At 37.0% G+C, this 25,162-nt stretch overlaps 1 protein-coding gene across 1 annotated transcript in view; it reads left to right on the forward strand.

The window, feature by feature from the left end:
* The window catches only part of CNGB3 (cyclic nucleotide gated channel subunit beta 3), a 59,486-nt gene extending 34,917 nt beyond the window's left edge, over positions 1-24,569 (forward strand). The window contains exons 10-18 of the mRNA XM_014253259.2: positions 2,106-2,228; positions 9,349-9,490; positions 11,399-11,558; positions 11,943-12,040; positions 13,066-13,149; positions 14,691-14,809; positions 19,207-19,353; positions 22,161-22,341; positions 23,454-24,569. Of these exons, the coding sequence (XP_014108734.1) occupies positions 2,106-2,228; positions 9,349-9,490; positions 11,399-11,558; positions 11,943-12,040; positions 13,066-13,149; positions 14,691-14,809; positions 19,207-19,353; positions 22,161-22,341; positions 23,454-23,687 (1,288 nt within the window). The 3' untranslated portion in view covers positions 23,688-24,569. The remainder of the gene's footprint in view (positions 1-2,105; positions 2,229-9,348; positions 9,491-11,398; positions 11,559-11,942; positions 12,041-13,065; positions 13,150-14,690; positions 14,810-19,206; positions 19,354-22,160; positions 22,342-23,453) is intronic.
* The last annotated feature ends 593 nt before the right edge of the window (positions 24,570-25,162 follow it).

A 25,162-nucleotide genomic window follows, 5' to 3' on the forward strand; every position in this document is an offset into this window, starting at 1 on the left:
GAGATACAGTGTATATATAATATAGATAGTATAGAATAATATAGACCATTCTGAATCAAGTAGTTTGTATGTAACAATACTGCTGTGTGTATGTGGATTTCAAAGAAACGGGAACAAATTTAAAACTCATTTTCACCCAAATAAAGTTTTCCAAGGGACAGAATTTCCTACTATTATCAAGATATGGAATGGGAGATGAATGTCCAAAGGATAAGTTGTGAAGGGGATGTGTATTCCTTCAAGCTAGAGCAACTTTGAAGGATATGATGTTCATTTACATGTCAAAAAACAGGAAAGGTGCTCATTCAGAAAGGCTAAGACACACAGAGCAAGATCTCACTGGTCCTGTAAAATGTATGCAGTGGAAAGACAGAGCCAGATACTCTGCCCTGCCAGAGAGTTTTTACCATGATATTGGTTAACAACCACCACTGTGTGTTGTTGCTTGTGTCTTTGCTTCCTGGTCAAAGGCCCACTCATATTTCCAATATTAAATCACTTGCAGAATGTAAACTTCAGAATTTAAATATTACAAAGTGAATCTATTTTCTAATTCACACTTCAGAAAGCACTGACTCCTGGTTTTGCTCATTGACAAATGGAGAACAGAGGTAGTTATACAGAAGGGTAATGGAGGAGCTAAAAAATCTTAAAAACCTCAGTCTTCTTGTGCAAACTACTGCACTTTATTTTAATGTGGCAATCTTGCTTTGGTCTGAGATTGGTATAGCCACACCTTCAGCAATAAGGCACCAATTAACTAGATCATATCAAACTAAGCTTCTACACAGCAATTACACAAAAGTGGGGTGGATTTTCTTCTCAAATTTATTAGTTTGAGTTTGTACGAATAGAACTAGCATGAGTTACTTACATCTTCTCATTGTGATATATTCAACATATGTCTGGAGAAATATAACAAAGCAAAGGTTTTCTGAATCTTCACTCAGACCTCAGGAGTCCATTTTCATGGATTCAAACTTGAACAGAAGACCTAGCATGGGCAATATTGCAACATTACTAGGTTTCAACAGCTCTTTGCTGTTGTCTATAGCTTGCAATACTAAACAGAGCTGTCCTGGAAGCACACCAACTTTTAAACAGAGAAATAGCGTTCATTTGTGGGCATCATTAAGAAGAAGAGTACATTTAGGTAGATTTATCTAATGGCATTGAGAGGCCAACAAAGGCGTACAAAGGCACCTGAAGAAGCAGCAAAGGAGTGCTTAATGAAGTAACCACAGAGATATTAGCTCCCTTTAACTTTGTTTATAGACCAAACTTAGTTAGATCTTATTAAATTCCCATAAAACCACTTTCTCAGTTATTCTGCACTGCATACTGCATTGAATTCTAGCTGTAGCAGATAAACTCATTAACTACCAGCCTGTGTTTAGGCAAGTCCTGCACTTTTCCTGCTTATTTATCTCGTGCTTGCATGAATATTTCAATAGAGATCTAAATCCAAGAGATCTTTCTTTTGATCCCCATGCACTGAACAGAGGATATACAATGAGATCATTATTGTATTAAATAGAAAGCTGCTTGGTGCTTAAGTAGTTCATCATTGGTATTCTTCAAAGAATTGGCCATAAGCATAAGAACTGGGATTAGGAATGATATAACTCCTGCTGTAGCAACTAAATCATACTATTTAGAGGGTCTACTGCAGGTTTATACTCTAGGTCTTGTAAAGCAGTTCATTTCTGACCTCAGACATTTCTTGGCTTTGGTTCACAAGTTTAGAGCCTATCTGGGATAGAATTTGAGAAGCACATTATTTTTTACCCTGTATCCTCATTAATATAGCTTCAAATTTCTGGAAATATTCATAGGCATTTAAAGAAGTGGATTATAAACTCCTCAAGGAACCATAATTTAAATATTACCCCTTGTCAAATAGGCTAGTGAAGATATTTATTTGACCTTGGACAGAAGTGAGAGATGGGAAACTGCCAGCTATTTTTTCATAAAATCAATACAGGTGGGGAACTACTTAGTGTGTGCTTAACATTAACACTGCTAATCCAAAAAAGTAATGGTTCTATATTTTTTTAAAAAGGAAAAATTTAAGTTGTTTAACAGGAATCTGTTGACTTTTATAGGGTCATTCGAACAACTGGATACTTGCTGTTTATCTTGCACATTAATGCATGCCTGTATTATTGGGCTTCAGACTATGAAGGAATTGGCAGCACTAGATGGGTCTATGATGGCGAAGGAAACATGTAAGTATTTTTCTTTTGCAAGAGATTTTTTTTTTTATTTTGCTCATTCCTGCCTCCCCATCCTTCTCCCATGCCACTACTTGCAGGGTACGCCCTTACTTTTTAAGTGCTTGAATAGCAAAGTTTTATCATCATGACTGCTGATCAGCAGCTTTCAATACTAACATATATTTGGAGGGCAGGTGCAGTGAATAATCAGTTCACCACTTCCAGCTTTTATAGGTTTATGAGTCAGTGCTAAGTGCTAACTTAATTAAACATTTAGAAAGCAACAAGGGTCATAAATTAAACTTGCTGGTTGTATATGCATATGAGAACTGTTAAAAGGATTGTATAGCAATCCCTCACAGGAAATGCAGGGAGAATTTGGGAGATTTTTGCTGCCACACAGCACCATGTCATTAAAAGTGCAACATTTTAGTCCTTCTACACCATGGTGATTGGTCTGAAAAAATTCCACCAGCTCTCTCTGATCTTTTGAGAAGGTCATGCTTAAACATGTATCAGAGTGTCTTCAGGTGAAATAACTGGATTTTAGCACAATTTTCCACAAACTCCTTGTGACAGCACTGGTCAGATGCCAGGTAAGGACCATTTACTAAGATGATGAAGTAAGATAAAAAAGCAAAGTCATAATATATTCTGTGTGTAGTTTTGTAAAGATATATCTAGTAGGTTCAGCTGTATGAAAATTTATTTCTTTCAAAGGCCGTAATATAGTTAAAGCCATAGAAACTCAATTTGCTCTTTGATTACATTCCTTGCAAAAACACATATAGTATCTTACTCTGTCATAAATTGCCTTCTAAACCACTTTTCACCTTTCTCTTGGAGATGTGCTCCTCTTGTTTGTAGTTTTGTCAAACTTCACAAGTTTGGTGTCAAGTCACTACCTTGAAGGATAAGAAAATAGCCTTTGAGAGTTTATACTTTGTGCAAACAAGCACTGATATTTTATAAGTACGGTTATCTCTTGAAAGAAAGACATGTCAGAAGTTTCCACACACCATTAAAATACACACCTTGAGTACTGCAGTCAGACATGTGCAAGCAGGGTCATGGTGCTTAGTGGACCACTAATGTAAGTAAAGTTATAGATGGGTGTTCATTTGCAGGATTGAGGTTTCCAGAAATCTGACAAGAAAAATGCAGAAGCAATTTCCATTATAGCTATTTTCTGTTAATGTGATTCTTGGAAATACTTGCCTCATACCCCAAAAAAATAAGGTACATAAGAACAAGAAACCTGAAAACACTGAAACTAGAGAGTTTAGTCAGTGTTCAGAACAAGCAAGAAAAAATTACCTGCTTTTCACAGAGAAAAATATTTCACACTTTTCTCAGAAAAACAATTGGTAGAAATTTACTGGCTTTACCACAGACAATGCAGTTGTGCCCTAGCAGTGGCCAGGATTTTCAATATTTTGTGATACCTTTCCATGAGGAGACAAGAAAATGTTCTCAAATGAAGTCACACTGCAATCACATGGAATGTAGAGAAGATTTGTTTTATAAACATGATAATAAAATGATAATTCAAGTTCTGCATTAAACTGAGATTCTTAAATAAAATGCATGTTTCGATATCCAAATAGCCAAATACAAGAAAAACATTATCTGTTGGAATGAGTCCAGAGAAGGCCACTAAGTTAATCACAGGGCTGGAGAACCTTTCCTGCCTACCTTGGGATCATACAGCCCAAAGTGAAGGCACTGAGGAGAACTTCTAGCACCTTCCAGTACCTAAAGGGGGGCCTACAAGAAGGCAGCACAGGGAATTTTTACAAGGGCATGCAGAGATAGAACAAGGGGGAATGGCTTTAAACTGAAAAAGGACACCTTTAAATCAGATATTAGGAAGAAATTCCTTACTATAAGGGTGGTAAGGCACTGTAACAGGTTGCCCAGAGAGACGGTGAAGACTCACAATCCATGAAGGTGTTCAAGGCCAGGCTGGATGGGGCTCTGAGCAATCTGGTCTAGTGGAAGGTGTCCCTCCCCATTGTAGGGGTGGTGGAACTGAATAATCTTTAAGGTCCCTACCAACCCAAACCATTCAATGGTTCTATGATATATCCATCTAAACCTCATTAAGCCATTAATCCACTTCATCCTGACAATTTTTTAGTGAGTGTATGACTTTATTCTTTTGCCTGTATCTAATTCATACTGGAATATATAGTGCCGTGAACATGGAACCCCAAAGAGTATTCTGCAATGAGATTTCATAAAGTACAGCTTTGAATCCCACTAACAGCAAATGCTGACTGTGTGGAACACTCATTGCCTATGAGAATTAGGCATGACAAATGTTTGAGCATTTTTTCACACAGAGAGGCATCGTGTGAACATTAGTTATAACTGGAGGTGTAAGTGAATTTAAACTTATCAGACAACACACTTCTAGGTATATTGACTCATTAAGAAAGCAGATATAAGAACAATTGATCAGGAAAGGTGGCTAGTGCTGCAGCATATATTATGGCACAGCAGTGAACTTACAATTTGCTTTCACAGAGCATTCAGGGTTGATTATATTTGAAGAAAAATCTGCCAGTAGTCTCACAAAGAATGGAAACATATTCAGAAGGAAGATTAGGGAAACATAGATACTTAGCTAATTTTAAAAAATGACTGTAAGCAGCTTGACAAGTAAACCAAAATTCTATCTGTCTCAGATTACACTGACCCACAGAAAATGATCTGTCACTGATTTAGTGGCGTTATGTATTATTAATGCTTTATGTAGAATCCCTACTGTGTCCATAAAAGATTGCTAGTTATGGCCAAAACCAGTTCTTAGGAATGTCAGCACTCCTAGTTATTTTTTTTTTAATTCTCAGGCTAAAAAGAATTAACAGACAGCAGTTTCCACTACAAGTTTGATTACATACATGCTCCTGAGCAGGCACACTAGCTGGTGAACTAAATCTATAGCTAACAGCTATACACAACACTCAAATCACAAGCAAAATTATCAAAATAGATCTTCTGCAAATTTCTGCAAGCTCTATTCTTTTCTGGCTCTTGTCCAGACTCTAAAGTGTTAGTGTCAGTCTATGATTTGAGCTCTTTTGTACAGCAGCCTTCAGTCAAAGCCTTTGACTTGAGATGTAAAAGGCAGTCAACTTTACCTCCCTGCAACACACCCAAATTAGCCACACACAGTGTTTCCAGCATTAAAAGTGCACTCATGAGCTTGGGTTAGGTAAGACCTCAGTCTCTCCTGATGCAGAAGCACAGCATCACTAATGCAACACCAGAGTGTAGAGTTTATGCAGGGACAGATATTGAAAAGGTTTCCTAAGTGGACAGTTTCAACTATATGTGTTTATTTACAATCTAATTTAACTACCTAAGTAAAAGATCAATCTCCCTAATTACTGAGGAAAGTGGACAAATCTTTTTTCAGGGATTCAGAGTAATGTCATTGCTCTGAATTGTTCCAAAGAAGTATCTCTTTCATCACTGCTCACAGAGAAACTAAAACTAGGGAGCTGATATTCTCATGCAAACCCTCCAGGTCAGCAGTAAATTTAGGCAAAACTAATAATTTCATTTTGCTCATGGTGTGTTTCTGCTGTTTACAAGTCATCCACAGGCAGTCTGCAAAATTATTTGGCAAATTTAAGACATCTATTTGCATCCCAATTATGTTTCTCTGTAGTCTGCCTTCCTGTTCTGGGCACAGACTTAGTGGATATCTGCAAGACCCAGAAAATGGTCCCTGTACGTGTCTAGAACAAATCAACTCCTTTGGTATGCATTGCCCAATGCACAGTGAGACTGGCAAATCTTGAAATGTGTCCCATGGGTATCAGCTGTGCATTGCTCTTGCAATAGGTCTGATGTGTCAAGCAGTGCTTGCTATGCAAAGACAGTTTTGTGCCTCCAGACAAGCTGTGAATGCACAGCCCAACTCATATGTCAGACTTTCAGACCTGCTACCCACAGCCATAGTTTTTAGAGTAAAAGTTTTATCGTTTGCTCCACTGTGTCTGAGATCATCAGACCCACAGGCACCTGATGAACACGTCACTCTAGAGGAGGTACCAAGAAGAAAGTCAGTAGTTTAGAAGGACTGCAGCTTTACTCTGCTTAAACCCATCCTGGCTGTAAACTAAGAGTCAAAAGTGATAGTCCTGAAACCATGCTTCCCTGAGCTGAAATGAATATGTAAATACCACCTTAAGAGCTGAGAGACACATGCACAAAGACTTGATTTACCTGCACTAACCAAAACCATTAAAGATTAGCGTATTCTGAAGTGGACTTTCCTGCAAAAAATATTTCTACTGATGTAATATTACATCTTATTTGCATTCTAAATGTTTTCATACTTAGGATTTTTTTTTTAAGGAAAAATCTAGTAGTTTGATTGCCTGAAGGATAAACATACTCTCATGATGTGCAGAGGCAAAAATCCCTTTCTTGTTTCATGACTGTTGTTTACTTTAACAGTAATTTTATAGCAGGCTGGTAAACTGTATAGTGAACAGTGATAGTTTCCAGACACATGCTGGTAAGAAGCAGAGCTGCTAATACTTTTGAAATACAAGTTCTTTTTTCCTGGCTTTCCTTAAACATAATTTACAATCTCATTTCCCCCCTTCTTAGGGAAGAAGAAAGCTGCTCTGTATTTCAACTATGAAACTTTCATTTCAGATTAAAATAAAAACAAAAATGCATAAATGGAGAAAACCTGTTCCAAGGAGATAGAGAACATCATGTGCCTTGCCAATAGAAAGTTTCTTTTGAAGTATGAAAGTATGAAGTTTGAAATCACAGTATATTAACTAAATCTTAAAAATGGTAGGAAGAGATTAAAAAAAAAACAAAAAAACTCACATTTTGGACATACAACACTGCAAAGAAGAATGTGACCCCTAAATTCCTCTGAGGAGCTGCTTTCATTCTTTGTAGACATTCCCAGAATAAAGATTATAATGTCTATTATGGTGGAGTTTACAGACTTGGCACACAGAGCCATTGGGGGTGAGGGAGTCACTTAATTACTTTTTGTTTCCTAAAGTAAGTATCACAAAAGTAATGTTAATTTCTTTACTTTTATATTACCCAATTATACATGTTTCAAGCACCACAGCATTCTCAGTTATGGCAAATCAATATGATATCATGATATTAATATGCTTTACATAATTCCCCTCAGCCAAGCTAAAAGCATCCTTTAATGCTTAAATCTGTAATTCTTCCAAAACAGACCTGAATCCTTTTCATATTATTTGTTTATGCTACAGAAGTCTAAGTAAAAGCTGCCACTTATGCATACTTTGCTGGAAACATGCATATGTGATTTTTTTTATCCCAAGTGAAAATATTATTGTGGCATAATACAGCAGTTCATTTTGCATCCCTAACAAGGAAAAATGATAAGATGGAAAACGTGCAATGAATTTTTTATTTAAGGACTCTGAATGAAAATGGCCAGTTCTGATTGTTAACATCTAAAACTAGAAAACTATCGGAAAGTGATCATTGCATTTTATTAATCTGAAACCAAGAAAAAAGGGACTTTGTAATGAAAAGTAGATATCAATTGCTTGGTAAAGCCTTACATTTTGGGTGAAAACCTGAAAACACTTTCAAATGATTTAAGAAAAAACAAACCTCTGGAATTGGTTGTTTTTGTGAGTTTATTTTCTCATATTTGCACAAAACCGACCCTCCAGTTGTATTATTACGTGAACCTCTTATTAGAGCGGAGTTCACATCTTAAAAAGAGAGGAGTCTGAAATACCTAAGGTCTGCAAGCAGACCAGGTGGCCTCAGGTTCAGAGCAGGCATGAGAAGACTCATGCAAGACTTTCTACTTCAAAACAAACTTCTCTCCAAAAATATTTCTTCTGTGTCTTATGTTTGGGGGCAGGGGTTGTTTGGGGTTTTTTTAATTATTATTTAAAATGCAACAAAATTCAACACACATAAGGAATAATCATTGCTTCAGAAGCAGTAGTCACAGCTGAAGTAATAGAAAATCCCACTTTATAATTAAGGGAGATGAAGTTCCACTCCCAGTCTTCAGCAAAGCTGAAGTCTGACTGTATAGAAATTTAGGAAGTCACATTGTAATTAATAGCAGGCTTTTAAAAATATACCTAAACCAATTACTTGTTTGCTCAGAAAAGAAGGAAATTATAGCATTTTCACAACAATGATTTGAACTACTTATTCCCCACCACAATGCTGCATTGCTTGTGGTACCATATCCTAGAATGAAAATTAAACCAGAATTTTTGAGATGCCAAGGTACTTATTTAAAAGCATTCTGTTCAGGTTCTTTATTGCTTTCACGAGCTTGTGTTATCATACTAGTAGAAATACACTACTTGAACACAAAAGGCTCTGTAGTGAAAAAGGCAAGAAAGAGCTTGTTAAGGTGACAGAAGGAATTGTGGAGACTAGCAGCTATGAGATGTTAATAGAGGAGTCAACCTTTCAGTGCTGAATTAGTCAAGAGGTTTGGAGAAATTGGATTAACACACAGCTTGTGGAAATATGTCACTTTTTTGACATAACCCAGTACAGCCAATGAAGGATGCTCAGAAGCAGAGTGGGGGAAAGACCGGCACAGCAAAAGGAATAAAAGTGAACAAAAGAAGAACAATATTACATTTTTCATTCCCACTATAAGGCTTTGCACTGGTGTCATCAAATGAAAGCCATGAAGAGGACCTTCAAGTGTTTGAGCATCTATTATGCTGCTACAGAGAGACTCTGGAAAGCCTCTAACAATTTTTACACTGCTTTTGACCATCTTCACTGGTAGTATTCTAACATGGTAATGTCCATCTTGGCAATTTTGTACACAAGCCTTCTTTAATGCTACCTAGAGCTACTAGAGAATAGTAAATTGGAGCTGCATTTCCCATACTTTCTTATTTTGCTATCCATGAGAACACTCAGCTCAACTTGACCAATGTAACTTTGAATTTAACTATAACTATACGAATTTATCAATTCATAAACTTCTCATAACCATTTATAAAATGCTGAAAGTCTTTTGGACTGAAAAGCATCACTGAAAGGCCCAGTTCAGGTAGGCTTAACTTCAAACCTATAAGAAGCTGCATTCTAACAAAAATGCTGTTTGTATTCACAGGTACCTGAGGTGTTACTACTGGGCAGTTCGTAGTTTGATCACCATCGGTGGCCTTGCAGAACCACAAACACTGTTTGAGATAGTGTTTCAACTGCTGAATTATTTCATGGGTGTCTTTGTCTTCTCCAGCTTAATTGGCCAGGTACATAAAAAAATCAATAACAAGTTATATTCAAATTACTGTAATGTAGTGGTGATATATTCAATTTAATGGAGTTTAGTTCTAGGAAAAAGTTTAGTTTCTGTCCTTTATTTCAATGTCAAATATACTTATTTTTCTGAGAAATACACATATTTAATCAGTTCCCTGTCTTGCAGCTCTTTTGCACACAAGCTGTTTAAAAGCCAAGACTGTGCAGGACATAGATGACTTTTGAAACTATGTATAGTTCCTTTTTTTTCCTTAGTCACAGCAAGGAGACAAATCCTCCACATCACATTATACTGTTAAATCTGAAATAAAAATTGTAACTGTTGAATAAGTCATGCTTAGTACTACTACCAATAGGATTCTGTTAATGGAAATCCCATTATTTTTGTCAAACTAGAACTGATCTCTTCTCACAAATTACAATATATTTGTCAATCTGAAAACTGGTTTCTATTTATCTTGGTTCCCATTTGGCAGGAGGGAAAAAAAAAGCCCATAGCACAGCAAATAAGTTATATTTCCAAATGAATATTATTTAAATATTTCTAGTTTGTAACTATTAAACTGGGCTTTAGATCACAGGTTTTAAAACACATTGCCTACAGAAAAACAAATTCTGAGGTTTCTGAGTGAGGCTGTGCCTTATCAATTTCTGTAGAAACCATTCCAGACTTTTTGATTTGTCCATGCCTGTTATAAAATAAATTATTTAAAAAAAAAAGAAACAAAATGAAAACTGAAATTTAATTCTTATTTTGAATACAGCATTTGAAAAGTTCAATCAAGCAGTTAGATATTGCATATGTCTCTTGCTCTTTGGAACTGCAAGAAGGGGCAACCATCACTAGACTCTTCCTGATAGGATTTAAAATTCCTCCACAATCCAGAATTACCAAAAATAAAACAAAGCATACATATAAAGTATTTCTTCTGGAAAACTATTCAAGTCAAGTATATATAATTAAACTTCAGAGTTCGTGTATTTATAATTTTTGCCTAAATTTTATGACTATCAAAGAAAGCCTCATTTCCCCAAGAAGATTCTGCAGATCGCTTTTTGTAACCAGCGTAGTCATTTGCAGTCTCAAACTTTAAACCTTAGCACACAAACTGCTTCACTGCATTTTGTTTGTTATAACTCCTGTTTACAAAGAACCCTTAAAATTACTGAGTTATTCCCACTTCAGCACACCTGCCTAAAGATTGTTATTCCCATTGCAATCAATTACAACTCTGTAATAAAGAGCAAAATTCAGCCCATGGCACATTAATCCGGGAAGGTGCCATATGAAGCCATTTCACTAAAATCACATTTGAATACTTACTCTTTTGAAGAAGCAATATCTCTGAACATTAACTCATCCACTTCCTAAAGAACTGAATCACATTTGAGTAGAAATGTTAAATGATGTTCCTGTGCTAACAGCTTTAAGGTCACCTTTCAGCTCTCAGAGGTTAGAACTGATCTCTTAACTACTTAAAAAGTGGCACAATCTTCGTTCTAGTGGTGTCAGATGATGTAATTACTGAAATTCAGCCCTGTTTGCTTCACTTCTGATTTTCATTGTGTGCCAAATGCAGAGTAGCCTTACTATGGATTTTTAAGAAAAGCAGTATTTATAATTTTCATCCATGTCCAGAAATACAAGAGAGAAGAATAAGGTAAAACCCAGAAACAATTCCTCTAAAATCATGTTACACTTTCCAAGACAATCAGATTAAAACTGCAATGTTTCTGAAAAAGCAGATGAAACACCTATTTAAAACATGCAGCCAAATGCATAATTTGTCCATGATTTTGCAAAAAGTATTTCATTATTTTTATATGTTGCTGACAAGATACTAAAATCAAGACTATTTTTTTCTGAAATGTGTAGTAACAACAGTTGATGTTTGCAGATGAGAGACGTAATCGGAGCAGCAACAGCAGGGCAGAACTACTTTCGGTCCTGTGTGGACAACACTGTCTCCTATATGAACACTTACTCTATTCCAAAATTGGTGCAAAATCGTGTTCGAACTTGGTATGAATACACATGGGACTCTCAAGGAATGCTGGGTGAGGATTTTCAGTTCCAGTTACTTAGCATGTCTGCGTGAGAGTGGTTGTAGAAATACAGATAGAGGGTGAAATTCACATTTCTCCTTTTCTGAATTGCATGTGGGAAGTGAGAGGAGGCTGCTCAACTTACTTTGGAAAAGAAAGACACTACAAAGCAATATGATTCTTACTACTTTACAAATTATATTCATTAATATTTTTGTTTTTATATGTATAATGTTTTGATAATAATTTTAGACAAGATTTATTAAGCACCTTAGTAAAAGCATATTAGCTGATTCCTCACTTGAACTCGTAAGTGTTAGAATAACTCCATTAAGTTATTTATACTAATTTTTGTGGACATTCTCTAAATTGTCTTTTTTTTTTTCTTTTTTTCAGATGAATCAGAATTATTGGAGCAGATGCCAACCAAAATGCAATTAGCTGTTGCAATTGATGTGAACTTTGCCATTGTCAACAAAGTGGACTTATTCAAAGCAAGTAGTTTCACAGGAGAATGCAGAAATATGTGGTATTCCATACAGAAACCTTGTTCTGTGCATCTTGCACTTAAGTGCATGTTTTTTTAGTATGGAAGGCAAAACAAGTCAAAGAAATGTCTCAGTGAATGAAGACATCAAAACAAACCCAAGTGCCTGCATTTGGACTTTTTTTTGTGTCAAGGCAGTTATCTTTAAAGAAAGCAAATGAGATTAAAACCAAGTCCTGTTATGACGATATCCTGTAGCTGATGGTATGGTCAGACTATGAGTGACTTCAGAGTATAACTAATCTCAAGGGTCAGACAGAGAATAATCTAATTTCTGACACAGTCCACTCTGCTGTAGCCACGCAGGTCTGCCTGAGAGATCACCCATGCTATGTGTTCTGGCAATGTAACATTGGTGTAGAGAAAGCTGCATCATTTTTTTTGTGCAAAGGAGCTTTCCCTTTACTCGCCCTGGTAGTTTTACAGAGCTACAATTTCAATGTGTACTTAAAATTAGATTTCTGGAACAAAAGCAAGGAGACCCTGAGTTTTTAGAAGTACTCACAGAAAATCTTCTTGTTAGGATATTTGCAAGAAATCACATGATATACCTGTATAAAAATTACATGGCTGTACATTTTCTTCTACATGTGCTGAAGACATGAAATTACAGATTCCTATGAGAATTTGACAGGATCTGTTGTTTTCGCCTCGATCAGTTAAAAAAAAAATCCATAAAAGACAGATAAAGCTCTGAACATAACACTAACTGAGCTTCCTCAGAAAATCTAGATCTACAGAAACTCACTTTATAAAAAAATGAAAATATGTTTAACCCACAGAGGACTTCATAAGTATTTGAAATAACAACTCTTTCAGTCCTTTCTTAGCTTAAATAGCTGATCTTTACGATGTTTTGAGTTTGCATTCCACTTATGGAATTCCCGGGTCATTCCTGTATTGTTGGATTTTGAGGCACTAATAATCACTTTTAATACTGAATTAGCAGAGTGATCAACTTTATTTTTACAGGGCTGTGATACCCAGATGATATATGACATGCTGCTAAGGTTGAAATCCATTGTATATTTACCTGGTGACTTTGTCTGCAAAAAGGTGAGCATTCTTGTCTTATTCAAATAAGAATTATATTATGTATTTTAGAAAAAGAGTTCAAATATTGGTCAATAATGTCCTTTAAATAAAATTAATCCTGACTGAATTAGAAACATAAAAGTAATTAAGCTACTCTGTGGAATAACAACAAATATGCTCTCAAATTTCAATCTAGAACAAGGCAATATGGATTTTATTACTTATATTACCAACCATGAAATTATAGTAATATGGGAAAGTATTTAATGTAAATATGGCTTATCTAATGATACCTCATGCAATTTTAATACTTAAAATGGATCAAACCTAATGTTTCTATATTTCTACACATACAAACCCAGGCTACAGATCTCAGTCTATCATGCTTTGTCTGTGCTTCATTTGTGTACTTAGACACGCTTAGGCAGAATTATCTAAGAATGTAGAAAATACACTGCATCCCATAAAGCTCTTTCCACCAGGAACTGGAACCTTCACTCACAGCTCTGAGCCATCTCCAGGTTTCCAGCTGAATGCTGTCACACTGCCTCAGCAAAGATGTCTATCTCATCACAGCATTTTGGCTTAAACCTGGCCAGACAAGTAGTTCACAGGTAAATAGCTCAGCTCCTGACCAGTGAGCCCAAGTCTCTTTCCAGAAGGCATGTAAACACAGGACAAAGTTACAATTAAAGCTTGGAGAGATGAATAGTAATTTATACTACTACTGTTCTGGCAAGAGATCCACAGGTCCCACCACTGACACAAGTGACCATCAGAACCCCTTAACTTGTCTTTAGCAGTCCTGGTCCAACATGTTCACTAAGGTCCTGCTCCCTCCAAGGGTTAAGCATACAATCCTCCTCCAGAGTGCTGGGCTAGCTCCACTGACTCCACTGTGCAGAAGTTAAACATTTGTGTATACACCAAAGAATCAAGAGTGTCCCTTCAAAACCAATCCCAAAATTGCTGTTGGCTAAGAAGGGTAGAAGAGTAGTTTGGTGTGTTTGCTTATACAATACACAGCATGAAGGGATCTTAGACTAAAGCTGTGACTCTAACACAACAGAGAAAGAACAGCAAGATTTAATGTCCTGACACTGCAGTCTGAAGCAAACAGGTATTAATAAAGACAGGTTATAAGAAATTGAAATATCAACATTTTATAGCTTGATTCAGAGTTAAAAGGCCTCTCATTTGTATAAGTCTGCTACCAACAGCCATAGCAATCTTTTCAATGCTGCAACATGTAGTACGGAACGTTGGAACCACCTTCCCCCTGGATGTATGCTGGTCTCACCCTACTTCACCAAGGAGATGCTGCATGCAAGCTTGGAGGACCAAGTGAAGAGATGGGAAGTGAAAGTCCCTAAATTTTCAGTCCTGGCTCTGTTGCTGCTGCTTTTTCACTTTTAAAAATAAACTGCTGCTTTGCCTCATAATAGTGGTACACCCTCTGATCATGAGAGAGTAGAAAAGTAGTTAAAGAAGAACCTGTAATATTATTCTAGCAACAAAAACCACTGCTAAAATATGGATTCTTTATGTGTTTGTATGCCCAGGGAGAGATTGGCAGAGAAATGTACATCATCAAACAGGGTGAAGTTCAAGTCCTTGGAGGCCCTGATGGTACCAAAGTCCTGGTTACATTAAGAGCAGGAGCTGTATTTGGGGAGATCAGGTAGGTCCATCACTATTTTTAATACTTTTTTTTAGAACTTGTCAAATAATCATTTGTTGTTTAACTTCTCTGTGGTAAGCATGACAGCTATCAGGAGGTGACAGGCTAGAAAGTGGGTAGGATCAACAAAGAGAACACTGAGCAAGAAGATGCATGTAAGTGAAGGAAAATCTAAGCGAAGCATCAGTGATTAATAGGGTAAGATCTGCAACCAGTGTTTTGATCAATGCACACAGAGATATAGAGACAAATTTCTTCTTTAGCATTTTAAAGATTTACCACATCTCCCTGTTATGCTGTCTGCAATACAGGAGGGCCAAAGGCAATTTATTGTCTGTATAATAAGACTAGGTGCCCTTGAACAGCAGCTAGAAAATATGAAAATTAATTTCCATCAGAATAGATACAAAAATCTAAAATAGCAACTAAAAATAGTTCATTTAAGAGCTGATTAAATTGCTGAAAATCAGACAACGCGGTTTGAAAAAGTATTAGCACACAAGACAAGAAAAAAGTGGATAGACCAGATTTTTTTGTCTGAATTTATCTGGATGAGAATTTTTTCCTGGTGGCTACAAATGCTTTTTATATTCTGCATATACTTTCTATGCAAAATCCATTAACTCTTATGTGCTATGTTCCCCAGTTAGCCAATCAAGAGCTAGTTTCCAGGCACTTCACTCCCCTGCTGGGGCTGGTCCAAGGAAAAATAATAAAATAAATGTGCTGCTCCAAGTGATAAACTGGATCCTTGATTTCTTCCAGCTTCCTTCCTGTTATTGTTAATGCCCTTGCTGGTAGCTTTAATCTGCCTTTTGAAAAACAATAATCAGCTCTGTGCCAGGTTTGCATTCGTCCTCTTGTTGTGTCTCCCTTTGTAGCAGGAGAAACATTCCTCTTTATCCAGTGATGTGCATACAGAGCTTGCTTAGACCTCAAGCATCTGATATATCTCATAGTTACAGAACTTGTTCATTAAATGGGAAAGTGAAATTATATCAGCTCTTTGAGAAGGTTATTTGGAAGGTATTTCTCTGAGTGACAATATAATTACCTGAGCAAAGCCTTCAACCAAAAGACTCTATTATGAGTTATGCAGAAAGACACCAATAAGGGCTGAATAATGAGAAGGCAGAAGGAAAAGATAAAGTAGGCCCCATATGTAACACACACATGGTTTTCAATTATTTATTAGTCTGGTATTTGAAGTGAGAACTTTGTATTTTAAACTGAGAAATGATAACTGTTAGTTTCAAAACAAGGAAGGGAATTTTTCACTTTTGATCTAACACAGGTAAGTGCTTGTTTCCATGTGAGAACCACACAATGACCTTTAAGGATTCATTTCCCAGTACGTGTTACTCTTTACATAATTGCCAATATGACCAGCAAAACCCTCAGCAATGCTGTAACACTAACACTTCTAGTCTTGTTTTATTCATAACTGACCTACTGCAGCAGCAAACCCATTCAGACACGTGTAATTTGCATATAAAATGTCAGGCAGTGGATAAACTCAAGGAGAAAAAACACAGCAACTAGCAGACATGACACATCAAGTGCATCAGTGGAGATATGCTCTTCCTAGTGGCAAGGTGCTAGAAAATAATGAGTTTGTATTGTGCCTTTATATATAAATTTTGTCAAGGTCTTCTGAATAGAGTTTATCAGAGGAAAATGGAAAAAATACTCTTTAATGGATTACATACTACTTTTTTTTAGGACATCCAAGTTTTCCTCTTACTTCATAATGGTTATAATCTGATCTCAGGCTGATTTCCTTCTGATTTCCAATCCAAGATTTGTTTGGAGAAATATGTCAGCTTCCTTCTGAGTGTTTTAGATGCATGATTTATAAGATGCTTGCTATTTAATCTCACTCTGTTTAAAATGCTCGTCAATGATGCTTAAAAGTCTCCAGGAGCAAAGGAATTCAAGAAAATAAAAACTGTTTATTTCCAAAAAATTCCCTGAATTATATTAGAAAGCCAATGCAAGAGTAACAATCAAACATGTCCCTTGCCAATTTTATCCTTGAAAATTATTACAGAAAGGGATTAAGTAATAGGAGTTCCAATTAACATTTTACCCTCATTGCAACTTTCCTGTATAAATAATATCAGTTTGGGGAAGTAAAATAATTTCAGAACCAGAAGTGAACAGATTGTTGCCTTAATGAGAGCCCGTCAGCAAAGACAATTCAGAGCAAGAGAAATTCAGTTATAACAATATTTCAGTAGCCCAGAGAAAGTTATACTTGAAGCCAGATGTCCTCATTCATCCATTTACTGATATTTCACTAGAGCTATTTCCTACCAGAAAATGTTAATTCTGGAAAAACTAAAACATTTCTCCATTTTATGTAAATTTTTGACAGGAAGACCTCTAAATGTGTGATCTTGGCTTCAGCTTTCAGCTGTTTTGTAATTTTAAACTTTATATAAAAAATATAAAAACTACAGGGACTATTTAGTTTTGTGAAAGATGACATTTTCCAGTACTTTGGTCTAGGATTTCCCTTAGAGTAGTTGCTGCTGCTTTTCCATGGGCTCTGCCTTTTGGAGTTTGACATCCTTCTCAGAAACAAGATGCAGACCTATTTCCCATTCCTGACTCACCAGTTCTCCTCATATGCACATAGGTGCCCAGCTGAGCCACCACAACCTTGCATGTTCATCTGATAACACAAGCCATTCCCCAATTTCTATTTACAGCAGCTTCCTACAGAGATCAGCTACAAAAACAAAAGACAAGCTGAGTCATCACTTTGACAAATTTATAGCTTGAAATTGAATTTGCTAGCATAAGAATTCTAAGGTTATCAACTTCTACTAATATTACAGCATTTCAGGCTCACAATTGGAGTAAAAAATGTTAGGTAAAAAAGCAAATTTTGTGATTAATATAGATATTACATTACAAGAACCACTGCAAGGCAAATGTATGTTTTAAAAAAATTGGTCATATAACACTTCATACACTAACCAAACCAGATTGAATGCTGAAATACAAACACTGTCCTTAGTCAAATATGATTCTGTTCGAGCAAAGACTGCCTTACTTGTAAAATTCACCTCACATCATCAACATAATGAAAAATCTGATTTCTTTAGTCCTCATCTACCTTGATAAAATGAGCTTTCTGTTAGGAAGGCCTAAAAATGATTGTTCAATGACTTGTTGAGAAGTGATTCATCAGAGCTCAAAAGGTGTTTGCAATTTTCTTTAGCAGCTTTTCCTATTGCACAAAGAGTTTTATTCTACCTGACAAATTGTACAGAATTGTTTAAAAAGAAGACAATAAACTGCATTTTCAGCTTCAGTTCATGTATTGATTGCTGTCTTGAGTTGCAGAAAAACACTCTGTGGGCAAGTAAAACTAGCCTTGCACACACAGTTACAGAGGTCTCCTACTGTCCTTTATAAATTAAATATATTATCTATATGATTCAATAGTTAGAAATATGTTTTATAAATATATTTAATATTAAAACAAATATTTATATATTCTGGATTATTACCTCAGATGGGTATTACTTCCTATTTACTGGAGTCCCAAACGTATTTTATTAATAACTTTTAAATTTAGATAATACTAAATGTTCTCTAAAACTGTTAATTCACTGGGAAATCTTGAAAGGACAAATTTTGGGGTAGATATTGAATATAGTGTTAGAGCCATTTTAGTACAAAATGCAAATTCTCTTAGCAGCAGACCTGAGAAGTGAAGTATCTTCAATTGCTTAGTGCAAGATGAACAATTTATTTTTATTTGTACATCTAATTTTTTCTTAGATATCCTCCCTCTGGCCAACTGCTGCTAGCTAAACTGGTCTAATGCCTTACCTTCAAAACAAAATAGCCTTCTTTTTCTGGCAGACACATTTGTAACTGTCAGCCTGAAAGACCTTCCTAAACTGTATCATTCAACTTGCCAGCATTTAAACATGAGATGTGCTATGTGACAAAACTGAAAACTAGAACCCCACAGAAGTTATTCACTCAGAAAGAAAATCCTTGGGGAAGCATAATTCATTCACTGTAAATAATTCTGCTCTACTACTGATAAAAATAATTTTCAGCAATAAAACGGAGGAAATGTCAAGTTCACATGAGAAGTAAAACAAGTGCAGTCTGAGCTGTGGGTATCTCTACGTCTCTATGCAGCAAAACTTTTCACAGTCCTTAGCATCTACACGTGCCTGACCAACAGTGGCAGTTTGCCTTCCTGAGAAGGAATTTCTAATCCCATCTGCAGAGGGCCTTCACAGAACTTTGGATAGAACAGCCAGCTCCCTAAGTGAGATTTACAATGACTGAAATGGAGAACCAGCAGCAAAGAGATTCTTCAGTAGGGCAAGTAATGCTCTGACTTATGGTGTTTATTTTCATTCCAGCCTACTAGCTGCAGGTGGAGGAAATCGAAGGACCGCCAATGTGGTGGCTCATGGTTTTGCCAACCTTTTCATTCTGGACAAGAAAACACTCAATGAAATCTTGGTGAACTATCCTGACTCAGAAAAACTTCTCATGAAGAAAGCAAAGTATGTCCTAATAACAGTTTTTAAATCATATAATTTAGCTGCAGGATGGACAGTTGTGACTTCTAGATGATTTGCATTCCTTTCTTGAAATAGTATCAGTTGTAAACACATTTGGAGTTAGAGGTCAGATTCGCCTGGTAGTTTCTAGTTGAAAGCATGAGGAAGGAATCCCAAGGGTTGTGGAAATGTTGTAAGTAGAATGAAATCCTGAATGTAGTTGCCCTTCACATTATTTTTACGGTAGGAAAAAAACCAAAAAAAAAAGAGATAAGGCTACATATCAGGACTCACATCATCAAGAAAGAAACTGCAGGACAGATATCAGTTAAGGAATAGGTTTTCAAAGATGCAACAAAACACTTGCAATTAATTCTACCAAGAAATGCTTCAATGCATCCACAGACTTATACGCATTTCCAAAATCTTAAGCAGCAGGTAGGTGTCACTAAAGGACACAAAAATTATTCACACAAACACTTTTCAATGTTAGAACAGGAAAGAACCAACATTTATTCTCTGACTCCAGTATTTATAGATTCTCAACAATGACCAGGGATTGAATAATTAAGCCACCACCTTCCCAAGCACACTGGTCATGCGAAACGTCAATGAAAAGACATTTCTTAGAAGGAATGTGATAAACAACTTATGTTTGTAGAACTTTCATGGGAAAGTAACTAGAACTATGAAAACATTATCAGAAGGCTTTAGTTTTCAGGGTGACAGGTAGGAATGGATTTGAAGTAAGGCCTAACAAGATAAAGCTACACAGATTAGATACCTGTGCATTTTGTTCAAAAGCATTCCAAAATGGGATTTCAAACCAATACTGCTTTTCACCTTCCTTTGGCTGTAGCTTGCTAGGATCACCACTTTCACAGCTTTGAAAGGGCAAAGTACTGTCAGATTTTGTCATAAAATTATGACAAAATTAGTACCTTGCTGCCTTGTAAAAGGTCCAAACATTTGAAACAGTTTGTCATTATTAGTATACTTCAGCACCCCTATTGATCTCAACTGTTGACTTGAACTCCTATCAAAGGTTGGAAAGCTGGTCCCAGACTTGAAATTCCCCCAGAGAAGACTAAGCATAGCACAGAAGAGACATTTTGTTTCTTGGAAGTGCTAGCAAATGGCTGCCTTCATAGTGTTGTAACAGCCCTGGTAGCCAAATAACAATATCTTGAGAATCATGATGCCCCTAAGGAACAAGGAAACCAGACACAGAATGGCTGACTGCTCAATTTTCAAAACCAGCATTAACAAATAGAAAAGAGGAACAAATGCAAAGACCAATGATCCCCAGCATCAGTCATTCCTGACTTTTCTCCAGCTTCTATCTAAACAGTAGTATGACCTTGTTATTCCTGTCTCTCTGTCTCAGGCTGCCTCTCCTGCTTTCTTGCCCGTATTAGGCATATTCTGCCCATCCATTAAATTCTGCTTCCTCCAGACAGCCTTTCTCAGCCATGGAGCTTAATCATCCACCTTTTGTATCTGCAATCTCATTTGAATTCAAAGGACTCTCTAGGTATCAGACTGAAAACAGGATATCCTGTTTAATTTTAAAGATATGCAGTACCTGCCCTGTGCAGGAGGCCGTGTATTTTGCCTACCAGTCTAGGCATCCACAAATTCTGCCAAAACTAGGCACAAAGAAGAAATTTGTGCACTGTTTTCATAAAGTTTATGGTTATGTTCAGTTTTGGAATCAAGTTACCAGTTGCACTGCCCTGGAAGGTTTACATTAGAGTTCTTTGTGATCATCTGACACCTTTAAAGGGCTCCTTGAAATAAACTGGATTTATTCAAACAAGAAATTTGTTCTATTATCACCTGCCCAACAACAACCCCCATATGTCTTTTGCATAATAAAGCCATGCAAACTGATAAAGTATACTTTTTTAATTTATGGCAATGAAATTAAAAAAAAAAAACAAACCAAAAAAATCCCAGCTTCACTTCTGAAATTCCCAAAGTACAAGATGCTGGAGAAAATTATAGTATTATGGGATTTACTGTACTTCAGACTAAGAATATAGTCCTCACTCATAAAGAGCTTTAAGTCAGGGCTTTTGTAAGGAGAGAAAAGCGGCCTTGAAAACTGCACAGTAATCTAACAGTAATCTAGCATGGGAACTCTTTGCTTTTTATTGGTCCCATCTATCTCAGATCTTTCATCTGATCTTTACCCTTGTTATTCATTCTCAGTTCTTGTCATTATGGCTGCAAATCAGTACAGCTACAGAACAGTGTAAAAATCTGGTCTGCCACAAGATTGGCACTAGTGTTTACATTATCAAGGTTTCTTCCTCTACTGAAGAGGACCAGAAATAAGCACCACTATCTAACCTGACCTATGAGAGATGAGCCATGCTGAAAGTTAGTTTGGTAAAGTATTTCCTCCACAAGTGCCAACTGGAGTCCCAGTGGAGCACTAAATGCTCTCTGAATTTGCATTCAAAAGGCCACATAAGAGATTTCCACCTCAGGCATGGGGTACCCATCCCCCTCCACACCTCTTCTTTCCTAATAAAACTCTTTAATCTGTTTTGTGACACCTTAACTTGAGCCAGTCCTTGTTTATGCTCCAGGATATAGGTAAGCAACTCCAAATTTGAAGTTTCCTCCATCTCTACCAGAGCCTAGGGCAAAACCTTTATTGTTTCAAATTTTGCTCTTGTCATTTGACCTGGGAACCAAGTAAGAGTCACCAGATTTTCATGCATACATGTGGTAGTTCAGCTTTGCAGGAACTTTGCTCGGTTTCCCAGCACTGTTGTGTGTTCTTATCCCCTTCTTTCCAGGGTGCTGCTGAAGCAGAAGGGGAAGCCTGCTCCGGGACCACCAGTGCCACAACCACGGGGCTTGGCCAGTCTCTTTGGGCAGAAACAGGAAACTCCAAAATTGTTTAAAGCAATGCTTGGAGGAAAAGGGAAAGACGGCCTTGCTAAGCTGCTGCAGCTGAAGAAACAACAAGAAACTCAGGTAAAGCCACAGAAAATAGAGTAGAATCTACTGAGAGGGCTTGGGCAAACAGAGTAGATGAAAATTTAGCCTTGCTGCAATCAACAGCAAACTCCCAGCAGCTGAGACTTTTCCTAATCTCTGTAAACACTAATTCTAAAATTTGGCTCAGTCTTTCTAAGCCTGGACTTTAAGCAGACCAGAGAAAACAAAAGCAAGGAAAAAAAGCAAGCAAACAAAAAAACCTCTAAGAAAGTAAGGATAAATGGATTTTACAAAGGCCTCAAGGGCATCTGATCTTCTAATTTTATGTAAACAACAGTAAATACAGAAATACCCAAACACAGTAATCTGATCCAGCTGACTCGGGCACATGGCAAACTTTCCAATTCAGTGTCAGCTCTCAGGTTGTTAAAAATCCAGAAGACAAAATATAAAGTGCAGCCCACACAGCTAAAACTGATTAAATCTCAAATATCTTGCACTTATGAGAAAACCATTGAAACTGATGAAAAATAATTCCCACATTATACTCTGTTCTGAGAAATGTTAATGTTAATAAGAACCTGGTCACTGCTACGTATTTACCCAAAGTTGGCAGAATTCTTTTCTTTATAGCTGAAATAGCTGTGATTATGTTTATGTTAAATAAAGAACTTTGCACTTTGCTCAAGCAAATGACTGCAACAATAAGATTGGAGCAGAAATACTGTTCATTTTAGTGTGTACTTGTGAACTTATTAGCAAATAGGCCTGGCCAAGGAATGGGGGCAGTGTGAAGTATGTCAAGGTCTATGTAACACTCTTTCTTTCTCCACTAGCATAAGTACATAAAGGCAAGATGTAAGGAAGGGTTCCATGCCCCACACTGGGTCTGTTTCATCCTGCTATATTAGTAAGAAGCAGGTATTATGAGTATCCACAAGTGTTTCCTAGGTTTTATACTGATATTCTGATTCTGCAATTGCATTTTTCATTTAGAAACCAATTTTCAGCATCTGAATAGAAATTTACGTGCGTTGCATACCACTAATACAGTTGTCATGCTGTGCCTTTCCATGGCATGTACAGAATAGAACTATTTCCTGAATTTCTTCTGCAGTATTGGAAAACATCAAACTTCTTATTTCTAGGAAGCTAAAGCTGAAACAGAGACCAAGCCTAAAGAAGAGGAGAAGAAACCTGTGGAGCCTGCAGCCCCTTCAGCACCCCCTGCTCAAAAGGAAAAGCCCAAGACAGATGCTAAGCCTGCAGCTATACAGAGAGCAACCAGTAAGGAGTCTCTGATCATCAGTATGACACCATCCCCCAGAGCAGGAGAAGGAGAGATCCTTAAAGTTGAAATTAAAGAGAAAGAGAAGAAATAGAGGGTGCTTTGGGGTGTGGTCCCATCTATTTGTCTTGCTATATTCAGAGGACTGGCCAGACTTTGCTTTTGGGTATAGAATATAAAAGTAGAGACAACGCATGAGAAAAATCTACTCCAGCTCCTCGTCTTCTTGCCCTCCTCTCCTGACACAACTGCATAAATTATTTATATTCTTAACCTTGACACTGAAGAGAGAACTTTTGGTGTATTAGAAATTACGGCTCAGACTGTATTTCACGACCACTTGTTTCTTGTTTTTATCCATGCTCTCCCTTTTTCCTTACTCTGTCTTGTTTCTACTTGTCCTCTTCCCTCTCCTCTTCATCCTTGCTTTCTTACTGCTGTTCCTGTTGCTCAGTCTGCTCTCAACTTTTGTATGTAGTCTTTTCTGTTTTCTCCTCTGCCTTCCTATAGTTATCCTTTTCCTTGCTACTGCCCTACTGTTGTTAAGATTCCTTATGCTCCTCTCTATCCATCTCTCTCCTCCCCTTATATTTCTAATTGGTGACCTGGGTTTGTGACCAGTGGCACAGAGCAGACAGCAGGTGCTGTGTGTTGGGATGTTTTACCTTGGGATAGAGGGCAACAAAACAAAACCATTGTCAAAAAATAAATCCCCAAATCCACCAGAGGGAAGCAGATTACAGAATTACTGCCAGCCCTCTGAAAGCATAAACATCTGCTCCAGCTGTCTTTGACTCTGGCAAATTAACATGGGAAAGACTTAGATAGTTCACCCTTCAGAGGTGACCCGTAACTTTGGGCTGCTGATTCACTTGCTTGGTCTTGTCAAGGGGTTGGGCTCTTCATCTTCTTCATCCCTGAAAAATAAGCACTTGATACAGCTGTCTGAAGAATCTTGGTATCTAAACCAGCTACTTCAAAAATAAAGGCTATTTTATAAAAATAAATAAAAAATATTTTTTTATTTTATAAAAAGTAGGATTTACACTTTCTGGTTCTGCATTGCAACCAATGCTCCAGTTGTTCATCTGCATCATAGACTTTGACTAATGGTGCAAAGAGAAACCTGTGTGTTCCATGTCTTAGCTACATCACACTTGTGAACTACAGTAAATCCTTTATGAGTGCCCCATCTGGGGGATACAGCCTCCCATGCAGGAGCTCCCACACTGCCAACCTTCTGCACCGACTCATCAGTCTCAGATGCAATATTACACAAAAGCTTGAAGCTGTGTTTTAAGGTTAACTCCCAACTACTTTATTTTCTCCCAAGGGTTTGCATATCCTCTCTCTCCCAATCCCCTTTCATATACCACTGGATGAACAGTTTTGTAAACAAAAAACATTATGCAGAGGCCAAACCAAGAAGTGGCAAGGGCAGACTTCACAGCTCCTTGGCTGACCAACCAACCAAAGGCAGTACCATGCCAAAATGAAACGCTCACTTTCAGGCTATATATGATCCTGCAGGCTATGCATTCTGTAGGCCTGTTCTTTAAAGCCTTTCAA

Source organism: Pseudopodoces humilis, chromosome 1 (genome assembly GCF_049639895.1).
Source record: "Pseudopodoces humilis isolate 2021_Gansu_Grassland_sample_001 chromosome 1, ASM4963989v1, whole genome shotgun sequence".
In the NCBI taxonomy this organism is placed as follows: Eukaryota; Metazoa; Chordata; class Aves; order Passeriformes; family Paridae; genus Pseudopodoces; species Pseudopodoces humilis.